The sequence below is a fragment of the Cystoisospora suis genome (assembly GCF_002600585.1).
Source record: "Cystoisospora suis strain Wien I chromosome Unknown contig_1225, whole genome shotgun sequence".
NCBI lineage: Eukaryota > Apicomplexa > Conoidasida > Eucoccidiorida > Sarcocystidae > Cystoisospora > Cystoisospora suis.
In genome coordinates this window covers 4,357-27,838 of record NW_027154026.1, presented here as the reverse complement: position 1 = coordinate 27,838, position 23,482 = coordinate 4,357, and the positions used below count along the sequence as shown (strand labels likewise).

The 23,482-nt window shown below is 49.4% G+C and overlaps 1 protein-coding gene across 1 annotated transcript; it reads left to right on the top strand.

The window, feature by feature from the left end:
* The first annotated feature begins 334 nt into the window (after nucleotides 1–334).
* On the top strand, nucleotides 335–22,918 carry CSUI_002875 (3 5 -cyclic nucleotide phosphodiesterase domain-containing protein). Its single transcript, XM_068063074.1, has 18 exons — nucleotides 335–4,933; nucleotides 5,935–7,470; nucleotides 8,304–8,692; nucleotides 9,664–9,926; nucleotides 10,700–10,804; nucleotides 11,525–11,624; nucleotides 12,094–12,216; nucleotides 12,785–12,882; nucleotides 13,525–13,594; nucleotides 13,955–15,598; nucleotides 16,009–16,218; nucleotides 16,791–16,885; nucleotides 17,356–17,532; nucleotides 18,467–18,503; nucleotides 18,980–19,066; nucleotides 19,979–20,140; nucleotides 20,869–21,044; nucleotides 21,711–22,918. The coding sequence occupies exons 1-18, from the start codon at nucleotides 4,387–4,389 to the stop codon at nucleotides 21,889–21,891; spliced, it is 6,000 nt and encodes a 1,999-aa protein (XP_067924948.1). The 5' UTR covers nucleotides 335–4,386; the 3' UTR covers nucleotides 21,892–22,918.
* Nucleotides 22,919–23,482: the final 564 nt, after the last annotated feature.

Below are 23,482 nucleotides of genomic sequence, written 5' to 3'. Positions count from 1 at the left end.
GGCGAGCGTGCGCATGTGAGGTTAATTCTAAAGCAAAGAAGTTGTATTCATCTTCGGCGGTTAGTCATCTTTGCATCGTGCCCCGTTTAAAGTGTTGTGCCCTCAGCTTGAAGAATGTCTCTTCACATTCCGCGAGGCGCGTACGCAGTAGACACCGTGATGTCCTGGGGCCAGCGTTATGGTAGAAAAAAGTGAAGTCAATTGCTCCTGCGAGTTCAAAGACTTCTCGACTGCGGGGTTCTGTCAGTACTAAGTCCGCCAGAAGCCCGCCGACCGAAGCTTTCATTCTTCAAGCAGCCCTTCATTCGTATCCTACTAGTATTAACAACGAACCCTCTTGTTGTCTGCATGACGGGCCATGTAAACAAAAGCTCAGAAGTGTGGATCGACACCCCGAAGGCGTTGCGTCCAACCGTGGCCAGGGCCCCCCGGGGTCGTCGTTCTCCTGGTCTGTCCCCTTCCTTCTTGGCTGGACGCGAATCTGCAGGTGCCACGAATCACCCTAGTCGCCTTCCTATTTGGTGCTACAACTAAACATGAACGTCATTACCTACTGTTTTTAAGGCGTCGTGGAAGGTAAAACCGTGGTGAGTTTTTCTTACCGCTCTTTCTGATGACCTCTTCTCTTCGATTGTTGAGGAGATATAATGCTGGCCTTTAATTCGCCCAGGCAAAGGAGTGGTTTCCCTGGTGTCTCACTGAGTATAAGCCGGTGTCCTGCGGCCAGGTTCTGGCGTGTCCCCTTGCATCTCCTCCCTCTATTATAGTACTCACTGGTGTCTAGAGCATTCTCTATTGCCCGATGGGAGAGCTCGTGGTACTCTCCTCCTTTGATAGAAACCGATCTGATAGTAACAGGCATTTCCAGAGAGACGAGTACCATCCTTGAGTCTCCTCTCTCTCCTTGCATCCATGCATAGCGAATTGTTCGTGAAGAAAGGACAAGGAGCACTTCTCCCAGGAGGGGAACTCAAAAACACAAACACTCACTCTTCTTCAAGATCTCATCATGTGTTGTCCACCCGCCGCGACTATTGCTGCTCCTCCCCGTCATCGTCAACAGTCACTGGGCACGGGAGACCGGGGCCCCGTCGTCACAGTGAGAGAATGATGGAAGCCTATCAGAATTTGAAGGCGGCGAGACTGCTGTCCTTTCCTTCCCGTCTTTGTTTTTTTATGTCCCTTTTTTTCTGCGGACTATCATCTCCCATTTGATTTTGCATGGCCTTTTACGGTCTGTTTTTTTTTTTTTTTTCAAAAGGGGCCATGAAGAGATCTCCTTCATGTTTTTCTTTGACCAATTGAAAGATCATCCAAGCATACAAAGTTCCCTTCTGATTTCTACTCGAATTTCAACCACTACGGCAGCGCCTCCGACGACAACTGCTTGCCTGCTTGCTTTTGCCTGCGCTCTATGGGTTCAGTTGGTCATTAGGGGGGCCAAGAGGCAAGCAGGTAGGCACAAGGAGTTAGTCTCCTCTTCTTCATAAGATTAGAAAAGAAGAGAAAGAAAGAATAGAATGAAGGCAATCGAAGTTCTCGCCTAAGAAATAACTAACTAAAGTGTAGGAGGAATGGTGGTTGAAGTACGAATGCTTGGAGTTCACCGCGCGTTGTTTTTTCTTTCCATTTTTTCTATCGTCTAAAGTCTCCTATCTCCTTTCCAGTTATCCTCGCTCTAAGGAGTTCCTTAGGATATTTTTGTTAACAAACCATCTGCTATTTTTTTAATTCAAGTCGTCGCCCCCCTTCCATTGAGTCCGGGGTGAGCGTGTACGGCCTCCGGCCTTTCGTTTTCTCCGCTTTAAGCGGCTCTTTTTCCACTCTACATCCAGCATTCCAAGTCTCCTTATTCGTATCTCATCATAAGTCTCGATCATCATCATCATTCTTTTGTTCCTATCGCATGCGCCGTCGTTTTCGCCGGCATCGGGGGTGAAAAAGAGTTTTATCGCTTCAGTCACCCTGGGGCATCTCCAGCCTTTTTTCTCGCAGACAGCAGCAGTGTATTTGTTCTTTTGGTGTCTCCTTCCCGGAAAGTATCCGGTCTCTCAATCAAAGGAGTTCGTCTCGACCACGTTCCTTTTCCATCCATCCTTGTCGTTTTTTTTTTTTTTCCCGGGTGCTTTCTGGATAACCTCCTGAGTTCCGAGACATTTCAGGCCTCGTCTTCTCTCGTGTTCTCGAATCTGATTTGCCAGGAGAATCAGCTACAGGGGAAATTTGAAGAGAAAGCATGGGATGGTACGCTCTGGTGACAATGACGCAAGAAAAATCTCTCCACGTCGCTCGCCAAGCAAAGTTGTTTCACGAACCCACTCTGCTTCTTTCTTACATCCACTAAGCTCGAAGTCACAAAGAGCACTTGTCTTTCGTATGTATTTTCCTTTTCTTTCGGTCTTTGGATTGTCTCGATTGGTTTCATAACAAAAGAAGTTCATCCGTTTGACTCCGGAAGGATTCGAACTCAGAGTCTCGACACCTAGAGACATCTCTCCCCCCCCCTCCTACGCCGTGGGCCCCCTTCCCCCGTTTTGTCTCCTCTCTTTTTCTGTCCGAGTGATTTTTCTTGTTCTTTCTCAATCAAACGAACACTTTTCTTCTTCTCTTTTCTCAAGAATGACATACCGGAATACTGCCGTGTGAAAGAACTTCGTTGCTGTTCTCATGCTCTCGAAAGTTCGAGGCCCGTCAGCACGTTTGTAGTCCCTCTCCGGTCGTCTGTTGAGGCGCCCTTTCCTCGGTAAACGATTCATCTTCTTTTCTTTTTTCTCTGCCTGGTTAATTGTCTCTTCTTTCTCTTCCTTCATAACCCCAGAGAAAAAAGATATGAGCAACGACACTCTAACACAGTCAGCCGCATTCTTCTCTGGGGGGTGGTCCTCATACGCCAAAGCAGATCGGCTTTTGTTTGAAGGGAAAAGAGCCTTCCCGGTCTTTCAGTATCTTTCTTCTCCTCTTCGTCTCTCTGTTCCTTCTCACCGTATGGAGTGTGATCTAGAGACTGTTTTGAAGAAGAATACCAAAGAGAAGAATACGAGGATGGCGTTTAGTCGCCTTTCTGTCTCTACGCCATCGACGGAAGCTTCTTTCCCGAACGTCCGAAAACAAAGGAGATGTCTCTCAAGCTTGAGGCCTCTTTCCTCGCAGGAAGGTGCGTTGTGCCATTCTCGAGAAGGTAGAAGACCATCAAGAAGAGCGTTCTTCGTTTCTATTTCCTCTCTCAACGGTCCGAAACACCAGGAGAGAAGAAGAAGAAAGACTATACACTAAAGATTACTTTGCTTCCTTCCCCTCTTTCCCTGGGTCTTACTCGTTTTCTACCTACCTTAGCAAGAAGTGCGTGTCTTGTATGTTATCCGTCTTCTACAAAACGTCTACATGCCATCGTTTGGCATAGATTGCGTTGTACGTCCCTCTCAATACATTTGGTCTAAAAGACCTTTTTTCCATAAGGAGTTCACGCCTTCACACATCTGCGAAACGCACGATGGATGGCGTGGCTATATGAGGAGCGCTGTGATCTCTCTGTATATCTTTGTTCTCTCGCCTTTCTTTCGCAAGAGAGCTCAGCAGCCCTATCGGAGGTGTGAGGGGTGTAGGTGTCTCCTTTGTCTCTCCACAGCACTTCTGTTCTCTTCGAGAAAGAGAGAGACAAGGCGGGCATAAAGTTCGAAAGGCTGCATAGAGAGGGGGAAGAGGAGACATGACATAGATGGCTCTTCACTCCGCTTGGATAGACATGAAGAGCGAGCATAGGCTGCTATCCAAGTTTTATTTTAAACAGGCTTCCTTTCCCCCCTCAGTGAATTCTATTGACGTATCGCTCACGTTAGGGGTGTATGAAGCGAAACAACAGATGGATGAAAAAGACTTTTCTATCCTGATCTCCTATGACGTCTTTAGATCTCTCTGTCTCGCTGAGTTACTTCTTGTCTTCGCATCACTCCTTTCTCCTCGTGTTCATCTTAGCTAGTTTTCTATACGTTGTTTTCAAGTAAGCAGTTGTCTCATATTTTTCCTTCTCTCCCCTCCTACTCTTCTCCTCCTCTCTCTCTTCCAGTCCTTTCTCTACACGAACCTCTTCTACCTTACAAAGTCGAACCGTTGTCGCGTTATTTTCGTCTCTCTGTCTCCGTCTCTTGCTGTCTTCGGCCTTCATTTTGAATAGAGTTTCTCACTACAGAAGACAGAGGAGCAGACTCCTAAAGGGAGGGAGAGAAGAGAGGGAAGCGGCAGCTGTTCTTTGCTCTTGTTCGTATCCTCGGCTCTTCTATCTGTCTGTCTGTCTTCTACGTATCCCTCTTGTACATCGATACCTAGAACGTCATTTTACTTTTCTTTTTCTCAAAGCCGCTTAGCCTCCCTCGACAGCGCGTGGGATTCATGTGGCATCTTCGCCGGTCCCCCCCTCAGGTGGGACTGCCGCGTCTGCCTGGGCGGATAGGCGGAGACGGGGAAGGCGGAGGTCGATTCGATACAAGTCCTTATTCTTGTTGTTCATCGGAACATCTTCCCCATCATCATCGTCATCTCCTTGGTTGGGAAGGAGAGGAGGAACGGAGAAGACACTGGGGTAGATCAAGAAAGTCATGTCGAGTGGCCTCCTCCTCGTCGTCGTCTTTGCTTGAGAGCAACTGCGAGGATTTGAAGTTGCATAATCCTTCTCAGAACCTCTCAGTCACATGTGGAAGGGTCTCTGAGGCGAACGAGAAGAAGGAATCTCCTTGTTGTTTTCGGTCGAGGAGGTGTCACTGGACTCGAGAGAATCTCGAGAGATGTTCACCAGGAGACAAGGGGGGGGAGGAATGGTTCGAGAAGGAAGAGAGAGAGATGGATGATGCAGTGTCTATACAGAGGGGGGAGAACGATTTTGAGCTCCCTCGAAATACGTGGGAGATCCTCTCTGTCGCCATTCATACAAGTCCTCCAGGTCGGTTGAGCTTATCAGGCATTCCTGCCGTTTGTCTCGTGCATACGGAGACAACAGCTGGAACTGTAGATACATCGACGAGAAGGGAGGGAGAAGCGTGCATGAGGAAGTCTCGTCTCTTGCGATACAATTGCTCGTACACACTCCGTCTCCCCGCAAGACCTTCATAACTCCTCACATGCTTCAAGCGCAAGAACATTCCAACGGACCGGCGACGGTCGCTGTGGCAATAGTAATAGTTCATTCTCCGCTAGACTAGTCTATTCAATGGGGAGGCAAGCATTCTATATACGTATATGTATGCAGAATCCATGAAATTTTATCTTCCTCCCTGTCACACCTTCAAACGGTACATGCACAGAGGAGTAGATCGACCCGCGATGGTATAGTACGCTGTATTGCAGAGGTATCTGTATGTATGTGGCTACTTTATTTAGGGGAGCGCATCTGAGAGGATGATGAAGGATTATACATATGTGCGTAAGGGTTGTGAAGGGACTCTCAGCGAGGCTCGCTCTTTGAAGACATGCACAGTTCCCCGTGTCTGGTTTACCTATAGTATCAGGGGTGAGAAGTATGTTACTCACCCGGAGGGATTTCAGAAGCCCCCTGAGTGTTTTGTACATGCGAACAAAATACATCAATCCATACGTATAGCAGGGGGGCCGTGTGTCCCAAGGAGTTACCACTTGGAAGAGACAGGCTGTTGGTCTCAGGGTGAAGCAATCCAGCCTTCACATGTACAGTTCTATACAAACTTGTGCGCACCAGAGAGCATGCATGCATGCATGCATGAACATCCATATATACATGCCTACATTACCTGGACACGTGGTGTACAGTGTAGTCTAACGGCTCTCGGATTAGGTCAAGGCTCATATACGTTTAAACGCGACATCTCTCTTCGTGGTGCATGAAGTGCCGTTCTTTCGGCTTCACCTTCTTTCTCTGGCGTCATGGTAGTCTCTTTTGGTGTGGAATTTTGTCGGTCACACATGTAGGCGACACGTCAGACTCTCTCACCTCTCGGCATCGTGGTCAGCGACCGCCGCCCCAGTCATCTTCAAAGTCTTCCGGTAGTAGAAGTCGTGCAAATGAGTATGCGATCTCTTTCAGAAATTCACAGTGTTTTTCCTTGGGTGATCCGTCAATGGTGGAGCCTCAGAAGAGGCAGTCGAATTCTGCACATGTGTACGAAACCCCAGAAGAATTCGGTGCAGGTGGTACAGACAGACACACACATCCAGCCGTTCCTTCTTCTCCTACTACTACTCCTACTTCCCAGCCCCCGCAATCCGCTCCAAAGAGTGATGCGGGGAGGGCCGTCGTCGGGATAGGAGAGGGACGAGGGAGCGAAGGACCGTCAGCATCGACGAGAGGGGCCGAGGCCCCCCCTAGCAGCAGTAGCGCATGCACACATCCTCTACCGGCTCCTCAAGGTCGACCAACAGGCTCTCCGGTGGCGCAGAGTCCTCTCGGAGCATCAAGTAGCGACAGTAATAGTAGTAGTGGCAGGAGATCCCCAAGAAGGACGTCAGATACAGCAACAGAAGGGAGAGGCGGCGGGGTAGGAGAGAAGGAAGATCAGAAGCAGAAAGGAGGGTATTCGGCATCGGGCACAGCATCCTCATCATTATCGTCAGGAACTCTTCTTACACCCGAGGGGAATCATACAAGAGGAGGAATGGAATTACGAGCTGCGAGTGTATCAGACGAGATGTCGATGAGAAATCAAGGAACAGGAGGAGGCAGAGAAGGGGGAGAAGGAGACGGAAACGAAAGACGAAGACAGCACTTAGCCGGTCGTTTTGCAAGGCTCCTAGGACCTCAGCTAGCATCGGAAGAAAGCAATGCAACGACAGCAGAGACAACAGCCCCATCTCCTTCAAGCCGCCCTCTTCCTGTTCTCCGTCCTCTGAGAGGGGGGGGAGCCTTTCCAGGAGGTACAGGATCCCAACCAAGTACCATCGATGAAGAAGATAGACGTAGACGTCTAGTGTGTCTCACATCCTTAACAGGTAGTAATTTGTCTGTAGGATCAGGATCAAGTAAGCCTCCACGCAGTGGGGGTTCAGTCCGAAGTCGAGATATGTCAGAGAGACATGTGGGATGGCGAGAAACTTCTCTAGGGGGAGATCAAGAAAGAATAGGGCCAAAGAAACGGACATCCTCACGCTTGCGACATCTAGGAGAGATTGGTAGTGACGACGGGGGAGCAACAGATGGGACAGATGGGGATCTTGATTACGTCAATGTCTTCGATCGAAGCGGAGTCACAAGTTCTCTTGCTCGAGGAGAATCAAGTAATAGTAGTAAACCGAAGAGCCATAGCTTTTTTCTCAGAAGGGGACATACCTCGGGAGGGAGTGAAAGACACGGGAGAGAAATGTCAGCTGTTGGATGGCTTCGCAAAACGTCCTCACGTGCGAAACTCCTTGTTGCCGAAGGCGCTGATGCTATGTTCGGTGCTGAGATAAATCTTTTCACAGGAAGACAAGATAGAGCACGAGAATTACGTCGTACCAGCAAAGGATCTTGTAAGTACTCCTTCTCATGTCCTCTACGAAGACCGGGGAGTGAGTGCGGTTACGTACATGTAGAGAGATAGCGAGATTTATTCGCCTTACTCCCTCCGTTACTCAGAGCCTATTCGAAGACCTGTGAGATAGTCATCGGCAGCATGTGAAGGGAACTTGACGAGCATTGTCAGGAGACTTCTGTATCTATATATGGTGCAACACGAGTTCACTGTACGCTAGTTAGGCCTTAGTGGCGCAATGTATCCAGCCTTTCTTCCTTACCACTGTAACAAACGGTACGGCCTGTATTCTGTTGGATGTCATCTGCATGCATGCATAACAAGTATATGTGAAATGCGTGAGTTATGACCATCTGAAAAACGCGGAAGGGGGAGGTAGTCATGCAATGTGGAGTGGTTTCTTGAACATCTCCCCGGAGCTCCCGCGGAAATGACTGAGGAAGGGGGAAGGGAACCGAACGATGTTCTACTTGTTTGGTACATAGTCGGGTGGTGATGGGGACTTGACGAAATAGCAACTATTCATTCTCAACTATGCCAATCGCGTAGTGGGCTGCACTGCTCGATCCCCCTGAGCTAACCACACACAGATGGACATGGATCCCTTGACTTTTCAACAAGAAAAGCCATTCTCTTTGAACCTCAAGCAAATCGATCTACAATGTCGCCGAAACCTCACTTCGAGAACCGTTCTTCCCCTGCAGACCTCTTTCGTTATTTCACACCATCCCTTTGTCTTCTTTCTTCATGTGGCCTTGTTGAGAGATTCTTGTCAAGTGTCTGTGTGTCCTCTGTGTGTGTGTGGAATGGGTTGTTCTTTCTCCTTCTCAGTATGCTCACGAGCTCCATCCAGTCCCTTGAGAGGTGTGACTGGGGTGGCCCTGACATCATCGCGTCCTTTCTCAATGCTTCCTTTAAAATTTCAAGATGAATCGTTAGAACGAGAATACGGAAAGACGTTATCAAGGATGTGCGCCTCAAGGGTCTACGCATGCTTCGGCCTTTCGATGCTTGTTGTCTGCGTCTTCTGGCCAACGATGGCATGTACCTTCACATACGCCGTTAATCAAACTGAAGCCTTTGGCTTATTCTTCTTTCATATCATGTGGGTTCTCCAAATCGTCGGATGGATTCTCCTCTTAACCGCTGCAGCCTTAAGATATCGAGTCCCTTTCTTTGCTGATCAACTGGTCGTCTTATCTGTTCTTCAGATGACATGGGTAAGTAGAAAGAAAGAAGGGGCAAAACCAAGTGATGTCGCAGAAGGAAGAAAGGCAGACGGGAGTGGCTCTTGTTCCTAACAGATGGATGATCACCTACTCTTCACCAGGATAATCGCATTAAATGACAACGGTTGGCCTCTAATCTCATTACTCTCTCGAATCAAGATACTACGGTCTCTTCTGGTCTTAACCTTTTGAGCTGAAAGAATAGTATTAAGTCTAGTTGTAAATCGCTACGAGGGTCTTAGACTGTTGCTAGCTTCAAATCCTTGGACTATCCTCATCGTCCAAGTATATATATAGTCTTCGGTGTCGCTCTCGAGCCGGCTCAGTTGCTCGTATGTCGTTGATCACTCAGATATTCCAGGGGCTAGAGTAGGCATACATGCGGTATGTGTGTGTGGTTATATCTCTGTCAACCATACGCAAGATAGTAGAAGAAACTGTATGGAAGGTGCCTTGGTCGCTGGGTGGTCGTTATTTGCCGTGAAGTGGCGGCACCGGGACTGTCGGCTGGCAGGCATTCATGGGCATGCATGGTGGGAAGGTATTCAAGTGGCTAGCGGTCTTTCGCTTCGTTGTGACAAAGATGTGTAGACTAAAGAGCTTCAGTCCACATGTGGCTAGGGGCATTGCATCGATGTGGATGACGGAGAGGTACCCCGATCACGGGGTGTGATACCTATATAGATAGATACATACTTTGTCGCTGCTTCGTCTTTGTCTCGCTAAGCGTATTGTCCTAAAGTATCTTGAGTGGTGATTTTTGTATAGTAGATTTCACAGAAGGATCCGTCGTCGCATCACAGTAGCCGGCAAATCCGTCCAGCAGATTCCTTGTCTCTTTCCTAGACTGCTGCTCCTCCTTGTGGACGCGGTCTGCTGTTTGACAGTCTCGGTATTGAGGCGTCTGCTTCATTCACTTTGTGGTGAACTGCTCTCTTCTTTGTTTCGTGTGAACTGCGAAGATTCTCACCTCAGTCGTCGCCTTTTCTTGCACGCACATTGTGAACTTCATTTCGCTTCATGGAGAGGAGATACGCCGTCTCGATCAGGCCTATGGGGAGGGCCTGAGAACGGACAAGCCTGGGAAGGATCAAATGTTCTCCGGTCCTGTAGCGGTGCTTACTATCGGTGAAGATTTCTTAGCTTCTGTTTCCCTTCTTATGGTCCTCACCCTCGTTGAAAGCCTCGTCACGGTAGTCTGTCTCGGCTCTTTGATTCCCACGAGGTAAGCTGAAGAAGTCCCTCGGTAATCCAGACAGTAGCAGCAGTCGTCATCCACCACTTAGATGTCAGTGGCTTCATGCATGCGGATGGACGTTCCGTGTGAATGCACATGTCATTACGACTCCGACTGTAATTAGGACTTCATCGTTACATCATCACTCATGGTGGAAGTGGTGTATGTACACACTTGGTGTAGCTCGTGTGTAGGTAGCCGCGTAGCGCTACGCAGACATCACTGAAGGGCCTCGCTCACATTTACCATTGACTTTTCGGTTAAGAAGAGCAGGGTCTAGGGAATATACAGGTGTATATGTCAGTCGGGGATGTCTTTTGGTTATGTATGTACTCATCAGTCTCTGGTATAGGCACCGACTTAGCCCATCGGATGCATGTGTCATTTCCTCTAGTCAGGAGAGCTCTTTACTCTCGGCAGGGTAGCTTGTGTCATTAAGATGCCCCCCGGTAGTTTTGCCGATCAGGCTGGATCTACGGCTGCGGAGTGCAGTGCTTCTATGCTTCTCACGTATGCGTACGCCATGAGAGCCTCCGATCACCGAATAGACTGACTGACTAGGGACTTCCATGTGTGTGGTGTATTCCTGTCGATTATAAGCAGTGGTGTTTCTTTTCTGTCTTTCGTGGGGCCATGAGTTGAAGACATCCGGCGGAGCTTTTCTTCTATGTGGATGAGCAATTAGCTCGACGGTCTTCATACTGAGAAGCTTGGGTAAAAGGTTCTTCCCGTCCTGTCTCTTCACTCTTTGCGCTTTATAGGACTCGATTTACCTGGCCAATCTATTTGCTGGCACCTCTTCTTTGCCCTCTGCCTTGTACCATCTGCAACGTCGAAGCGCCAAATTTCTTTCGAAGTTCCACAGGGTAAGGAACGGGGACGGAGAGAGAGAAATGCAGTTCACTCACCCGTATTCGTCTTAGCATGACCTATGGGCCGCATTCGTGTTGTCTAGTGTTTCTGCAAGCAGTAGAGCATCTCTCTTCACTGACAGATGGTTTGTCTTCACCGGTACACCCTAGTATGCTATCGGGGATCGTAAGGTGAGGACCAACTAGGCGGTCGAGATAGGAGAGTTAGGCAAGCATGATGGGCGTCTCGCTCTGGCGTTGTGAAGTATTGCAGGGAGATAAGTCGACACGCCCTCCTCCGCGATTGGGTGTTTACGGTGGTATATTTTTGTTAAGCGACAGATTCCCCGAAGACAGGGAATTGATCCATCTTCTTCTCTCGTGGAACTATGGGACCTACGGGAATCTTGGTTGTTTTTACAGACGAGCGTCGCACCCGTCAGTGCGTATGTTGTATGTCGCGTCAAGTGCTATGGTGTGTAGACGAACCTTCTCTCACTCTAGTGCTGTATCGCGTCTCCTTTGGAGGGCGGTTCTCTTCTTTGTTCGCTTTCTTTTTGCTCCGACTGACGTATCTGTCTCTGTTCTGAAAACTGGCATATAGTCGCACCTGCCTAGTGATGGTGTTCAAGTATAGCCTCCTCGTCTGAGGACGGCTTTCTTCGTTCCTTCTTGCCTTTCTTTCGCAGTAGTCGTCTACACCTGTTCTGAAACCTGTTTCATCTTGCGCTTCAGGGCTGTTTATTATTTCGTGTTCCTCACTGTCTGGCTCATCGGCTTCGTGGTCCGCTACTCGGCAGAGTGTTCGCAGCGTGTCGCTTTCTATTGTAGGGTGGTAAGTTTTACTAGGCAAAGGGAGAGATGCAGACGAAAAGGCTGTTTGGGACGTCACCGTGTTCTCGATGAGATAAGTGGCGATAGAATGGACCTCGTATCTCTCATATATATATCTGTATAATAGAGACGCTTTGCTCCTTTCTCTCTTGTTCATACGTATATTGAGGTGTGAGAGCCTCCTTTTCTTTGTTCCCGTACCTGGAGGTGATGACGTAGTATCGCTCAGGCCCGTTACCGGGGTCTTGGCATAGTATCGTGACTGAGGCAGTCACAGCCGTTGTGGTGGTTCCTTGGTCAGCGTCAGTCAAGACATTCTGTACCAGGCGAATCTGACTGTCAGTGCAGTTTCTGTGTGCGTAATTGGAAAATGTGGGGTGAAGCTGAAGAGCTTCAGAGTTGAAGGACGGAAGCCGAAGCGGTCGTACACTCGATCTGTTGCTTCTTTGGTGACTTACATGCATGCCTAGGCGCCTCGCAAGGACATCGAAACTCTGAAGGAAGATCTTCGCCGATCCCAGAAGCAAGGGGGATGCACCGCTGTCGAAGAGCTCCAGCACACGGCTAAGTGCATGGAGGCCATCGTCAAACAGGTAAGGCGACGCGACTTTCTATTGTGTCTGGAAGGACTATACTCTCCGTATGTTCTGCGTACCCGCGCGGTGAGCGCATCGTCTCCTGTCCGCTGCCCTTCTCTTCACTAGCAATGAATACGTAGGCCTAGTATTCAAAATTTGATTTAGAAAGACTCTTCAAGTCCTCCGCCAATGCATGCATGCACATCAAACGTCTTGGGATTTCTGTAGCTTGTCGAGCTTACTTGGCCGGGCGCTTCAGAGTTTCGTCATTGCTCCTATCTTTCATTGTTTAGAGAAGGCACGTGAACAACCTGTTTACAATCGGAAACGCGTCTTATCTTGTCTGTGTTTAGTCAACATGTGCTGAGTAGCGTACATACATCAACAGATACCCTTCTAAGTACCGTTGGAGGTCGTATCTACGCATGCTAAGACGCACGCCGAAGCTATTAGTCGACGCGTGTAGAGAAGGGAGTCACTACTTTGTCTCCTCTCCCTGTCAAGCGAGCAATCTCTGCGGAGGCTAAACAGGGAAGAAGTCGTTATACGGTCGCGGTGCTGTTCGTTGATGTTCCCTTGACAGGTTGAAGGAGCGTATGCTGCTGGCACTCGCGATCCCACGTCTACAGGGGACGCACTTGGGCAGGCAAGTGTGCGGGAGCTGGCGGTGCTCGTGTCCAAGTGAGTGTATGAGAAGAAGTCTCGCCCGCATGATGGCTGCAGGAGTACGTTTTGTCAATAGTGATGTTTCAAAAGGAACTAGCGAAAGGGGTCTCAGTTAGTTTCAATATGAGTTTCTTTGCTCACAAAAGAAGGAATTGTTCTTGGCTAGACGCGGCTTCCACACCTGGGGTCTGTCGCCCCTCGGTTAGGAGAGAGGAGCGTTTGTAGGCAAAGGGCAGGTGATGCGTTGAGATCGGGATTGTAGTCTGAGGGCGACACAGTTAATACAACTATGTTTACACGTTAAGAACTGCAAGAGTGTCATGCATATTTACTAGGGAGACGAAGGCTGCTAGCGGGGGTCTTTCGTTTCCGAGCATGACACCGGTTTCGGAGCGCATCTCTAGAGTATGATGGAGTCGTGAGAGCAGTCGCAAGGAGTTCTGTCACCTGGAAGATCTACTGTACCCTGTTAGTTGACCCATCATTCCCTCTCCCTCTAAGGACAAAGGACGCTACGGCGAGCCGAACAAGATCAGGATTCCATCTGCAGGCATGGTGATTCATAGAGACATCTGTAATCTCAGGCCCCATAATGAAGGCGTAAGGTTTTGCTGGTTTGTTACGGGTGTCTGTTGTTTTGTCCTGGCTGCCCTTCAGGCTACAGGAAGTTCTCCGAGGAACGGACGATCTGTACTCTGTTCGGCACACACCTCTAATGCTCGAAACTGTAAGTTCATGCTGGGTGTTTCTCATTCCCGTGTCCCTATTATAAGCGCTTATATGCAATCGCAAGAGATACACTCCTTTTAGTAGCTTGCTGATACGTAAACAAATACCAGAGCTAGACATGCACGTACGCATGCACAGGGAAGTCATACCAGCGTGGTAACTAAGACCAGCCTGCTGGAGAGAGACGGTAGTGAACTGTGTAAGCCTTGTGTGTGTCGCATGTCGCTTTCTCTCTCCACATCCGGTCCTGCTGCATGCCAGAGTGTGTTTCACAGGCTTTGGGCAGGTCGTCATAAATACCCGGACTTAAACGGGATAGATAGGTGAGCTTCACGTCGTCTTGCTTGTGTGTCTTCAGCCCAAGGGTCAAGAACTTCTCGAACTCTACGGCACCACGGCCTTAAGCCGTCAGCATACTGGTGGCTGGGCGTCAGCAGATAGCTCCGACTTCCCCCGCAGACATTCCCTGAATGCCCGTGCGGATTCGCGGTCGGGGTTCGACAGATTGAACGCATCGGGAAGTGGGCCAAGCCCTCTGTCGAGACCTCCACAACGGCTTTATACGGATCCAGGCAATACTCTGGAACTGTCAACAAGGTCTGGTGGGTGCTTACAGCGTCCATCTCTCATGGAGAAGCTCGGGAGACAGCTTGGGCTTTGTGCACATCCTCTCCACCTGCGTACTGATGCTCTGCAAGGAGAGATGCCGGGGTCATCGTCAGCTGGGAATGAGAGCTATTTTCTAGCGGGTTCGGAGAAAGGTAGAGCAGGTTCAAGGAGTACATCACCGGGGTCTCGCCTTCAGCATCTTCTTCATGATTGGCCTCGATCACGCAATTGCAGTGACTCTTTAGATCAAGGTGAAGGTCGGAGGAAGAGTGCCCCCCCGGCTGGAGTAGCCGATCTAAGGAGACCGGCACGGAGCCCGGGCGGCGGACATGGTCTCCAGCTCTTACCTGAACGAGGAAGGAATACTTGTTGTACGTGTTCCTGCCATAGGAATGAAGAACTCAACCACAGAGATACTTCCGGAGGAGCTCTTATCACTACTAGAACCCCATCGCCTACGGAAGTCCCCTCGGGCCGAGGGGGAGATGAGGTGATTGCTATATCACAGACTCCTAGTCCGGGGACGGCGGATGGGACATCCAAGGAAGGAGGAGATAGTACAGAACCATCTGAAAGAGTAAAAGATATTCATGACATAGAAAGCCGAGTCCGGAGTGCTTCTCCTGGTTCGCGATCTAACTTACCGCCGAAGAGCTGCACTTTACGAAGCGCACATACTGAGCAGACATGGGCCACAGCACCACGAGGAGATTCCGTTGCTTGGTCTAGTATTCCATCTCTAGGAAAAGGTCACGGTCAAGCAGACCGACCGAGCCGTCCTCATCAAGGAAGAAGCCATCATCTGTTCAAGATCTTTCCTATGGGACTCTTCAGGAAGAGAGGAGATTCACCTACGGCAAGTGTGCTAGATACTAAAAGAGCAAAAGTAGGGACAGAACACTCACAATCTCTCGAGCGACCAGATACGCGCAGTGAATGCCCAGAGTCTGCTGATGCCCCTCGGGAACATCGCCATACACGTACGCCTGCCTTTCTCCACCACGCTGTTGGAAAGTTAAGTAAAGGAGAGGGGGACACGCGACAACACGAGAAGAGCAGTGTAGCTGGATCTCCGAGTAGTTCTGGAGAAAACCAAGGTACATCAAGAAAGACATCCCGTGATGGTCCCTCGCGCGGCCGCTGTCCCGAGAATGGTCAAACGGAGCCGGATGGAGCGAAAGGAAGAAAGCTGACGCCAGGGTCGGCCGCTTATGAATATACTCCCTTTGAGTGTGAACTACTAGGTCTTCAGCTGCGTCCGCTGGACTGCAACAAAAGCTTGGGGAAACGCGCGGAAGACACAGACGGACAGAAGAGAACGAAAAGGCGGCGTGCGGACGGCGACTGCGCAAGTCGAGACGTACAGCTTCTCGTTGGGGAAGATTTGAAGGAGGTAAGATGACGGAGCGTCGCCTTTTTTTTTGTTTCATGGAATGGAACCGACTTACACTCATGAAAAGACGCGACCCACGGTGGCTGATGGCGATGGTTTCGTTTTTACATCTCGTGACCTGATGTCCGAGATTGTCATCTGTCTAGGCTTAAGAGCGAATACACCAGAGCCCAGCGAGAAGAAGGGTCCACAGGGTCGTTACGGCCGGGATCCGCTCGCTCGGTGAATGAGAGACAACAAGTACATGGTTTCATTGAGATATGCAGCGATCTATTCGACGACGGACTAGGTGCATCGCTTGCGGAAGTCCTCTTCTCACGTCCGGGGGATCACTAAGGGCGTTGTAGGTAGGCTCTCACTCTCTTGAGTCATATATCTACCTTACAGGTCTTGCGGCTGCTGTCTTTCAGACACTTCTTCAGTCGCCTTACGGAACGAATCCGTACTTGGAAAGTGCAGAGGGGTCACTCGGACGGCACTGGTCTTTTGATATGCTGACATTTGCCTCGGTTTCTCCTGATATTGTTGTTGACGTCGGCCGCGTCCTTTTGCTCCCATACATGGAGGCTATCAACTGCTCAAGCGAAAAGGTTCTTGTAGAGCTTCTACGGAACATACAAGTGAGCTCTATAGAACCTGTTTCATGAAGTCCACCTACTCCTAGTCGTTGTGGTGCATCCAAAGACACAGGTATTGTGTTCGAGTGGATCTTTTCCCTTCCTCATAGACAGTGGTTGCGTGTAGCTTGAACTCCGCACAGTCCCCGGAACCCGCTTCAGTCTGAAGTTACCCTGGACACGTCACACAGAGGTGGTTGGTTTTTTTACCTGCTCTCGATCTGCTGCTCGTCGGAGTCTCGTAGCACCCAGACAATCACTTCTGCGAGAGGGGTCGCTGTTCTTCTCCATACTTGAGAGGATATCTTGGCATGAAAAGGCGAGCTACTCTACGAAGGTAATGGTTGTCCCATAGACATATCTTCGTGAAACGCAAGTGTGAGGAGTGAATTAAAGAGCGACCAATCAGAAAGACCAGCTCACGCACATAGGTCATTCCGCTTATTTCATGACAGGAAGGACAGGAAAGCGGGATGGCGGGGCTCATCTGAGAACAGGAGCCCAAGTATATCACGAACGATGGCACTTTGGCTTCGAAACGAAAGGATGTATTTCCTGGTGCATGTATTTCTCAGGTTCGGTATCTCGACAATGCGTATCACAACCAGACGCACGCCGCCGAGGTCGCTCACGCGACGGCCTGTTTGGTTCGATGTCTCATTCCTACAGGGTATGAAGCCTTTCTCAGTAGCTTACTTCCTTGTTTGGTGAAGAAATCAAGGCGTCTCTGCCTTCGTTAGCGAGCTCGCCTTTCGAAGTCATTACGCGGGTTTGCGCACATATGAATGGACTGGAGGAGTCCCGACTTCGTCTTGGTGTGTATTCACCCTGTGTGCTAAACGTTGTGCCGGCACTCATACGCAACCAGCCTATCCTCAGCCGAGTGTATGTACACCCCGTCGCATGCCTCGACGTCGTCTCTGTGTCGCTGTCAGCCAACTCACATTCAGGTACGAAGGTCCCGATGTATGTGAGGGGGTGTTGTTGGGCCTACCTATTTAAGGGCGTCAGGTGTGACGGTGTTCCTGCGTGGCATGTATTGACACTCGCATGCAGTTGGGTTACTGCATATGCATGCCTACATTCGAGGTATATGAATCAAGACGGCTGGGTGTTTACGTATGCCTGTTTTGTTCTCAGCTGGGCATTCGGTGATGTGTGCTCGATACTCGCTGCCGTTGCTCATGATGTTGGTCATCCCGGGCGGTCGAATGCCTTCCTCCAGAACTCTTACCATCCTTTATCAATCATCTATAATGATGCTTCTATACTGGAGAACTTTCATGCGAGTCTTCTCTTCCGCATCATGAGCGAAGTGTACGTTGTTCTCATCACATTCCTATCATGCATGCGACCCAGCCTCTAATGTCAGACGGGTTACAGGTAGCAGTACATTCGACGGGGGAGATGTGGGTACCCTGAAGCTCAGCTTATCTATCTAACATTGTGCTTAGTGGCAGTGACAGGTCTTAGGAATCGATGGTAGAACAGAGCGAGCCCATGATGCAGGGAAACATGCGCTTGACGAATGGCCCAGATCTGGAGCGAACTGCGCGCACGACTGCTCGAGTGTCTTGGGAGAAAGAAGTTTTCTGTGAAGTGGTATCTTGGGCAAGAGAGTGCTTCGCTTCTTCGATGTATACAAATAAGAAGAGATCTGAAGATTCGGCCGTTCTCCTGAGGGAAGAAGGATGTTACTGTATCGCACGCAGAAGGGTACAGTGGAGTGTAGGCAGGGAGACTATCCCGTTTGGTTCGCGGTTGGTGTGACTGGGTCTTCTATAGAAGAGTGTTTCTTTCTTAGAGGTTTTTTACCTTGCAGCGGATTTGGTGTGTGAGACATCAGTCCAGCTACAGTCATGCCTGAGACGGCGAGGTCCTTGCCTCAATTAACAGCATTATCCGACGCAATGGTGTTTCTCAGACAACGTTTCGCTCGAGTTCTTTCACGCTTCGGCCTTGCGCTCTTACCCATGCCGTGTAGGATATCGTTTGATACCGTATGTAAAGGACATGCAGCTTGCCGTTGTTCTGCGCCTCGGGTGTTGCGAAAGAGTTCATCCATTCAGACCTTTCATGAAAGTCATATGTATATATATAGTGCATTGCGTCCGTCCCTGTGTGCGAAGCCTCCTTGTACACTTGAACAGCTGTGCTGTTGAAGGTGTTCTATGAAGTGTTGCTATCATGACGTTTGTGTTGCTCGGGATCTGACAATTTCGCTTGGTGTTTTGTCCTTGTATGTGTACAGCCCGGGTACAAACATCTTCGAAAACATTCCTCAGGAGGTAGGCGCTGAGAATCTACCTCGTCTCCATTTTTGTCACCTCTGCTCCAGCAGTGGTCCTTCTGTTGAGTAGAGAGGACACGATGGAAGCAGCGGGTATCTGTCAGATACACAAGAGTAAAAGCACAGTCGCTCCAGCAAAGGAATTGAAGTCCCGTCGTTGTACACGAGAAGACATCCCAGGTTTTACGGTTCTAAGCCTTTGTCTCGGTGACGCAATACTTTCGCTCTAGAGTTAATTAGGTTTTTTCTGCAAGAAACGAACGCGATCACATCTCCCAGCAAACAGATGGCTCTATCTCTTGCGATATCCCAGGCACCAGTTTATGCGCTGCAACACTATCTATCGTCAAGTCGGCCGTAGCGGAGAGGAAGATTTGAGGATAGCTGAACATGCCTTTCTATTGATGGCTTTTAGTGTTCGTAGGTTCTAGCTGTGCATGGAGTAATTGAACTGTGGTCATGTTGGGTTTGCAGAACTTCCGAATGGCGCGGCAGCATATAATCGGACTGATTCTCGCGACAGACATTAAGCTACACTTCGAAGCTATATCGCGCTTCAGGGTAAGTGTGCACTGCACACCTGTGGCTGCTCTTGGGGGGAGAGGCTCAGGTAAAGAGACTTGAGAAAGAAAAGAGAAAAAGAAGACAAAGCCTACAGCCTTAGGTGGGATCACACCTGCTGCAACCACTCCTTCACTTTGGTACATTTCAAATCTGTATACATATGTGATTGAGTAGGAGAGGGGCTGTCGAAGTGTATACCACAGAAATAAAAACACCAACGCTGCGGTCATACTCGGCCGAGATTATCCTGTATAGAGTCTCACCTGTATGGTCGTCTCCTGGCCGATTCGCATGTGTTCTGGAACTCAGTGGAGAGAAAATCACTCACGGTTAGCGAGATTGGCGAACATCAAAAAGCATCAGACCCCGCGGCGTGAGCGTAGCGTTCTGTGGGGGGTCCCTTACCGACTCATGGAGAGAAAAGCTGCCTGTGTGGGGTTTCTGCGCCAGTCGTATTTCAGTTATGTTTTCTTAACCTATTATGAACAGTGACCTCGAGATACCGTGCGAATCAGAGCTTCAATCCATTCCGGAATGGCGCGTACAAGCTGCATTTGGGGGAGCACAATAGATGCCATCGTTTTTAGACAGGGGAGAAACGACAGGGCTGAAGTCGACAACGTAGGAGGGAGGACCGTTTGCGACGCGTGTCTTCGGAGGGAGTATGGTCTTCTGGTTCAGCGGTGGATTGTCTGGAAGGTTGTTTCCTCTCCTGCGCCTCCCCCCTAGCCCCCCGTATACCACTCTACATGATGATGTAGACAGGTGGGCCACGTGTCGGTGACCGCTTGCTGACTTGATGCTGACATGGTAATAGCAATAAGTAGTGGAATGTAAAGGCTGCAGTGAAGGAGTGGTTGGAGCAGCTGTGATACCACCTAAGGCTGTAGGCTTTGTCTTCTCTTTCAGCTTCGAAGAAATAGCCCGGAGTTCAACTTTCTAAAGAAAGAAGAAGATGAATGGCTTGTACGGAGAATGGTCATGAAGACGGCAGACTTGAGTCATGCTACGGTAGACTGGGACAGCCACTTTATCTGGAGCTGCAAGGTCACGTCCGAGTTCTACCAGCAGGTGAGTGTCTTGATTCGCCACAGTGTATGTCTTATGTTCACCCCTCAACTCCTCAACATTGCTGAGATAGATTGCATATGCGCAGCAAAGGCTGGAGATTGTGTAACAGCATGCCTCTTTGAAATGTCATGTATTTGGCTCCTTAGAATAGAACTTTCTCTAAGAGCGGCGGTCGACACGGCGGGAGCAATATTTGCATCTCGCGACTTACAGACAGGATGAGATTTTCCGTGGGCAACTCGATAGGCGGTCCTTCTCCGCGAAAGGAATCTTTGCGGTTCATCTCTCATCTCAGGAAGTACATGAGCGTTCGCGGCGCCATGTCTCGTCTGTGGAACGATCGCATACAGAGCAAAGACAAGTACCGACGTGCGCGGGTATAGGGATAGAGAGAGAGAACGTATGTATACGCGCGAGATGGCAGCGTTTTACTAGGACGGCAGGATCGTCACAGAGCCGTCAGCTCTATTCATGAGTGCGTCTTTGATTCTTCACGTATGTAGGTATCAAAGAGATACAAGCTCTCCGTTTCTTTTTCTGTTTCCAGTTTTGTTCTGTATGACACATTGTCTTCCCTTACCTGTCTCCGGCAATGTTCCGACAGTTACCCTAAGTACGTTTTACGTGTCGGCGAGTGGGGGCGGAGACCGGAAGGTGTGTTCGTTAGCTGCACCATGTGTGCTAGAAGATTTTGACCCGACTTACTGCGGGGTGCTGCCATTGATCAGGGAGACATGGAGGTGCGACTTGGGCTGCCAGTCTCACCGTTTGGAGACAGAGAGAAGCATGGCGAGTTAGCAAAGGGGCAAACGGCATTCTTGACTTTCGTTGTTGAGCCACTATTAAGAGAACTCGAAGCATTGGAAGCCTCTATAAGCCATTTAATCACCAGACCGGTTGTCAGGTACGTGCATTTTCATGAGCCTTCGTGTCTAGCTAGTTACATCTTGTTTGGCCGCTTAGGTGTAATAAGAGAGGGTAGGACCGGGAGTTATACGCAGTATGAGACTACGTTTTCAATCAACAGTGTTCTCCGGTAACACTTCAGCGGCTTTCTTGGTGGTGTTCGGCTGCACCTTTGATGTAAAGATATCTCAGCGACGTCGTGATGGTTGTCTTGTGAAGGGTCATGGTCGCATGGATCATCGGTCAAGAAACAAGTAGTGTGCGTGCTCTACCCCGTTGCTACTAAAGAAATCACATGGCAGGCGTGGCTCGGACACTTGGTTGTCTGAGTGAGCAGACTGTCGCGTTCACAGTCGTTTGACTACAAGATGGTCCTCATCCGTCTTGCGTATGTTCTGTGTTTCGGAATACTTATAGCTCGGCTAATGGTCGGATGAAAGCCACGCTAGTCGCTTTTCAAAGCCGTATGCCAATCTGACACCCGGGAGGTGTTTGTTTGTCCGCCGGACTGTATCTGTTTCTTCTACTTCTTAAAGTTCCGCTAAGCTTTGTGTACCATTGTTGCTTCATCTTCTGTAGGGGTTGCTGCATGTGACTCTACGGGTGTGCACACAGCTGTAAAATGCCGAGGTGTTTTGTGGGTGTGGCACTGCTGTACATACAGCTTGGATCTTCTGGTTCATTACGAGATCAATTTACAGCAGTGGAGAGAGGCGGATGCTGCACGCCAAGTTGTTCTTTTAGATCCAAGACTCATAGAATTCGATCGATTTCGACCAGGAGAACCTATGTCGGAGTCGGAAAAACGCCGGCTTGTTGTAGAGTGCGGGGGAGGACCCGATTGAAGGATGACGATTGCAAGTAGTTCCTTTGTTGCAGTTTTTCTTCTTGAGAATCTCGCGAAGAGAGGAAAATCAGGGGAATGAACAAACACCGCTTCCCCCCAAAGGTGTGCGTTGTTATTCGAAGTTTTTATCAAGTGATCATTATCTTTCCCTCCAATTTTATTGCGGATTTGCCACTCAGTGTGATGGTGGATGATGGGCCGGCCGGCTGCTCTATAGGGCGGCACACGGGTTGATTAGCTTGTCGCCTAGATTCCGGGCGGGAAGAGAGGGAGGGACTGACTGACTGATTCGCATAACCAACCAGAGTCTGATGGCTGACCACTCACCTTGACTGATTGATTTTCTCCTTTTAAGGAGAATGATGATGGCGATAAAAACAAACGCTTTGTTGATTTGAGTGGACCACTTCATCATATCTGTTACGCTCCTAGTAGCACTACGGGTGCTGCGACGGGGCGTAGACCAAAGTGGAAAAAGCCAGTGAAAGGAATGTGCCCACTGGCGCAACGCTCAGTTGTGAAATCTTTTTGTTGGCTGCCGCTGTGTCATTCGAGTGGTTTCTTGCGAAGTGGCTAGCGAGCCTTCACACACTCCGCCTATATGCTTGCTCAACAAGCAGGAGATTCCTGAGCATGCGACTTCCAATCCTTTAGTTTCTGTTGTCGACTCATCATTCATTTGTTTGGTCTGAGAGCGACTCGATTTGTTGTATTTATGCGCCCCGGAGTGATGGACTGATTGGTTCTTTTGTAGTAGCTTCTTGACTCAGCTTCGTCCTTAGCTCCCCCATCCTTTTCCCACTGCTCGTCCAGGACAAAAAGCATCGGAATGAATCAAGCATGCTCTTGTGACGGGGTCTGATCAAGAACAGCGTCCCACGGATCAGTCGTGTTGTTCGACAAACAGATGGTAGTAGGCATGCCCCGTCGTACAAGTTTTCTTTTGTTTTCCTTCCACAATTCTCGTGTGAAGGTTCAGCTATCTTTCTTGTCGGGCAAGATGCCCTGCGATGATAACCGACAGGTGCGACAAGTATTCTTTGTTCTCCAGAATGGAGTGCAGTGTGTCTTGAATCTTGTGAAACAAAGAACTCGTGTATTTGTTTCGTGAAGCGAGAAGGGACTTCTTCCCATACTAAAGTATAAAACCTCAGCCGATCTTCGAGAAATTGTCTGGTTTTGAAGGAAGGAGTGTTTCACATCTGTTTTGGTGTAGAGTAGGGCAAGTTCATTAATCAGTATTGAACTGAGAGACTGAGCCCCCTGGAGCAAAAGCCGTCTCGGTGGCTTCATCCACAGCAGAGATGGCAGCTGTTCGACTTTCAGACTCTGAGACCGCCGCTACGCGCGAGACTTTGAGAACACACTCAGCTGGTAAGTTCCCGTGGTAGCCGCCGAAGTCGTCAGTTTGGAGCACCACACGCATCGGACTGATTACGGAAGTGAACCGGATGTCGCCGCATCCCAGTACCTGAACCCAGCCATCCTCCTGTTCAACGCGTTTGAAAGAGATGTTCAAACAGACGTTTTCCCGTGAAGACAGGGGCACCAGTCGGATACAGAATGCAAGGGAGTGGGTGCTCAGATGC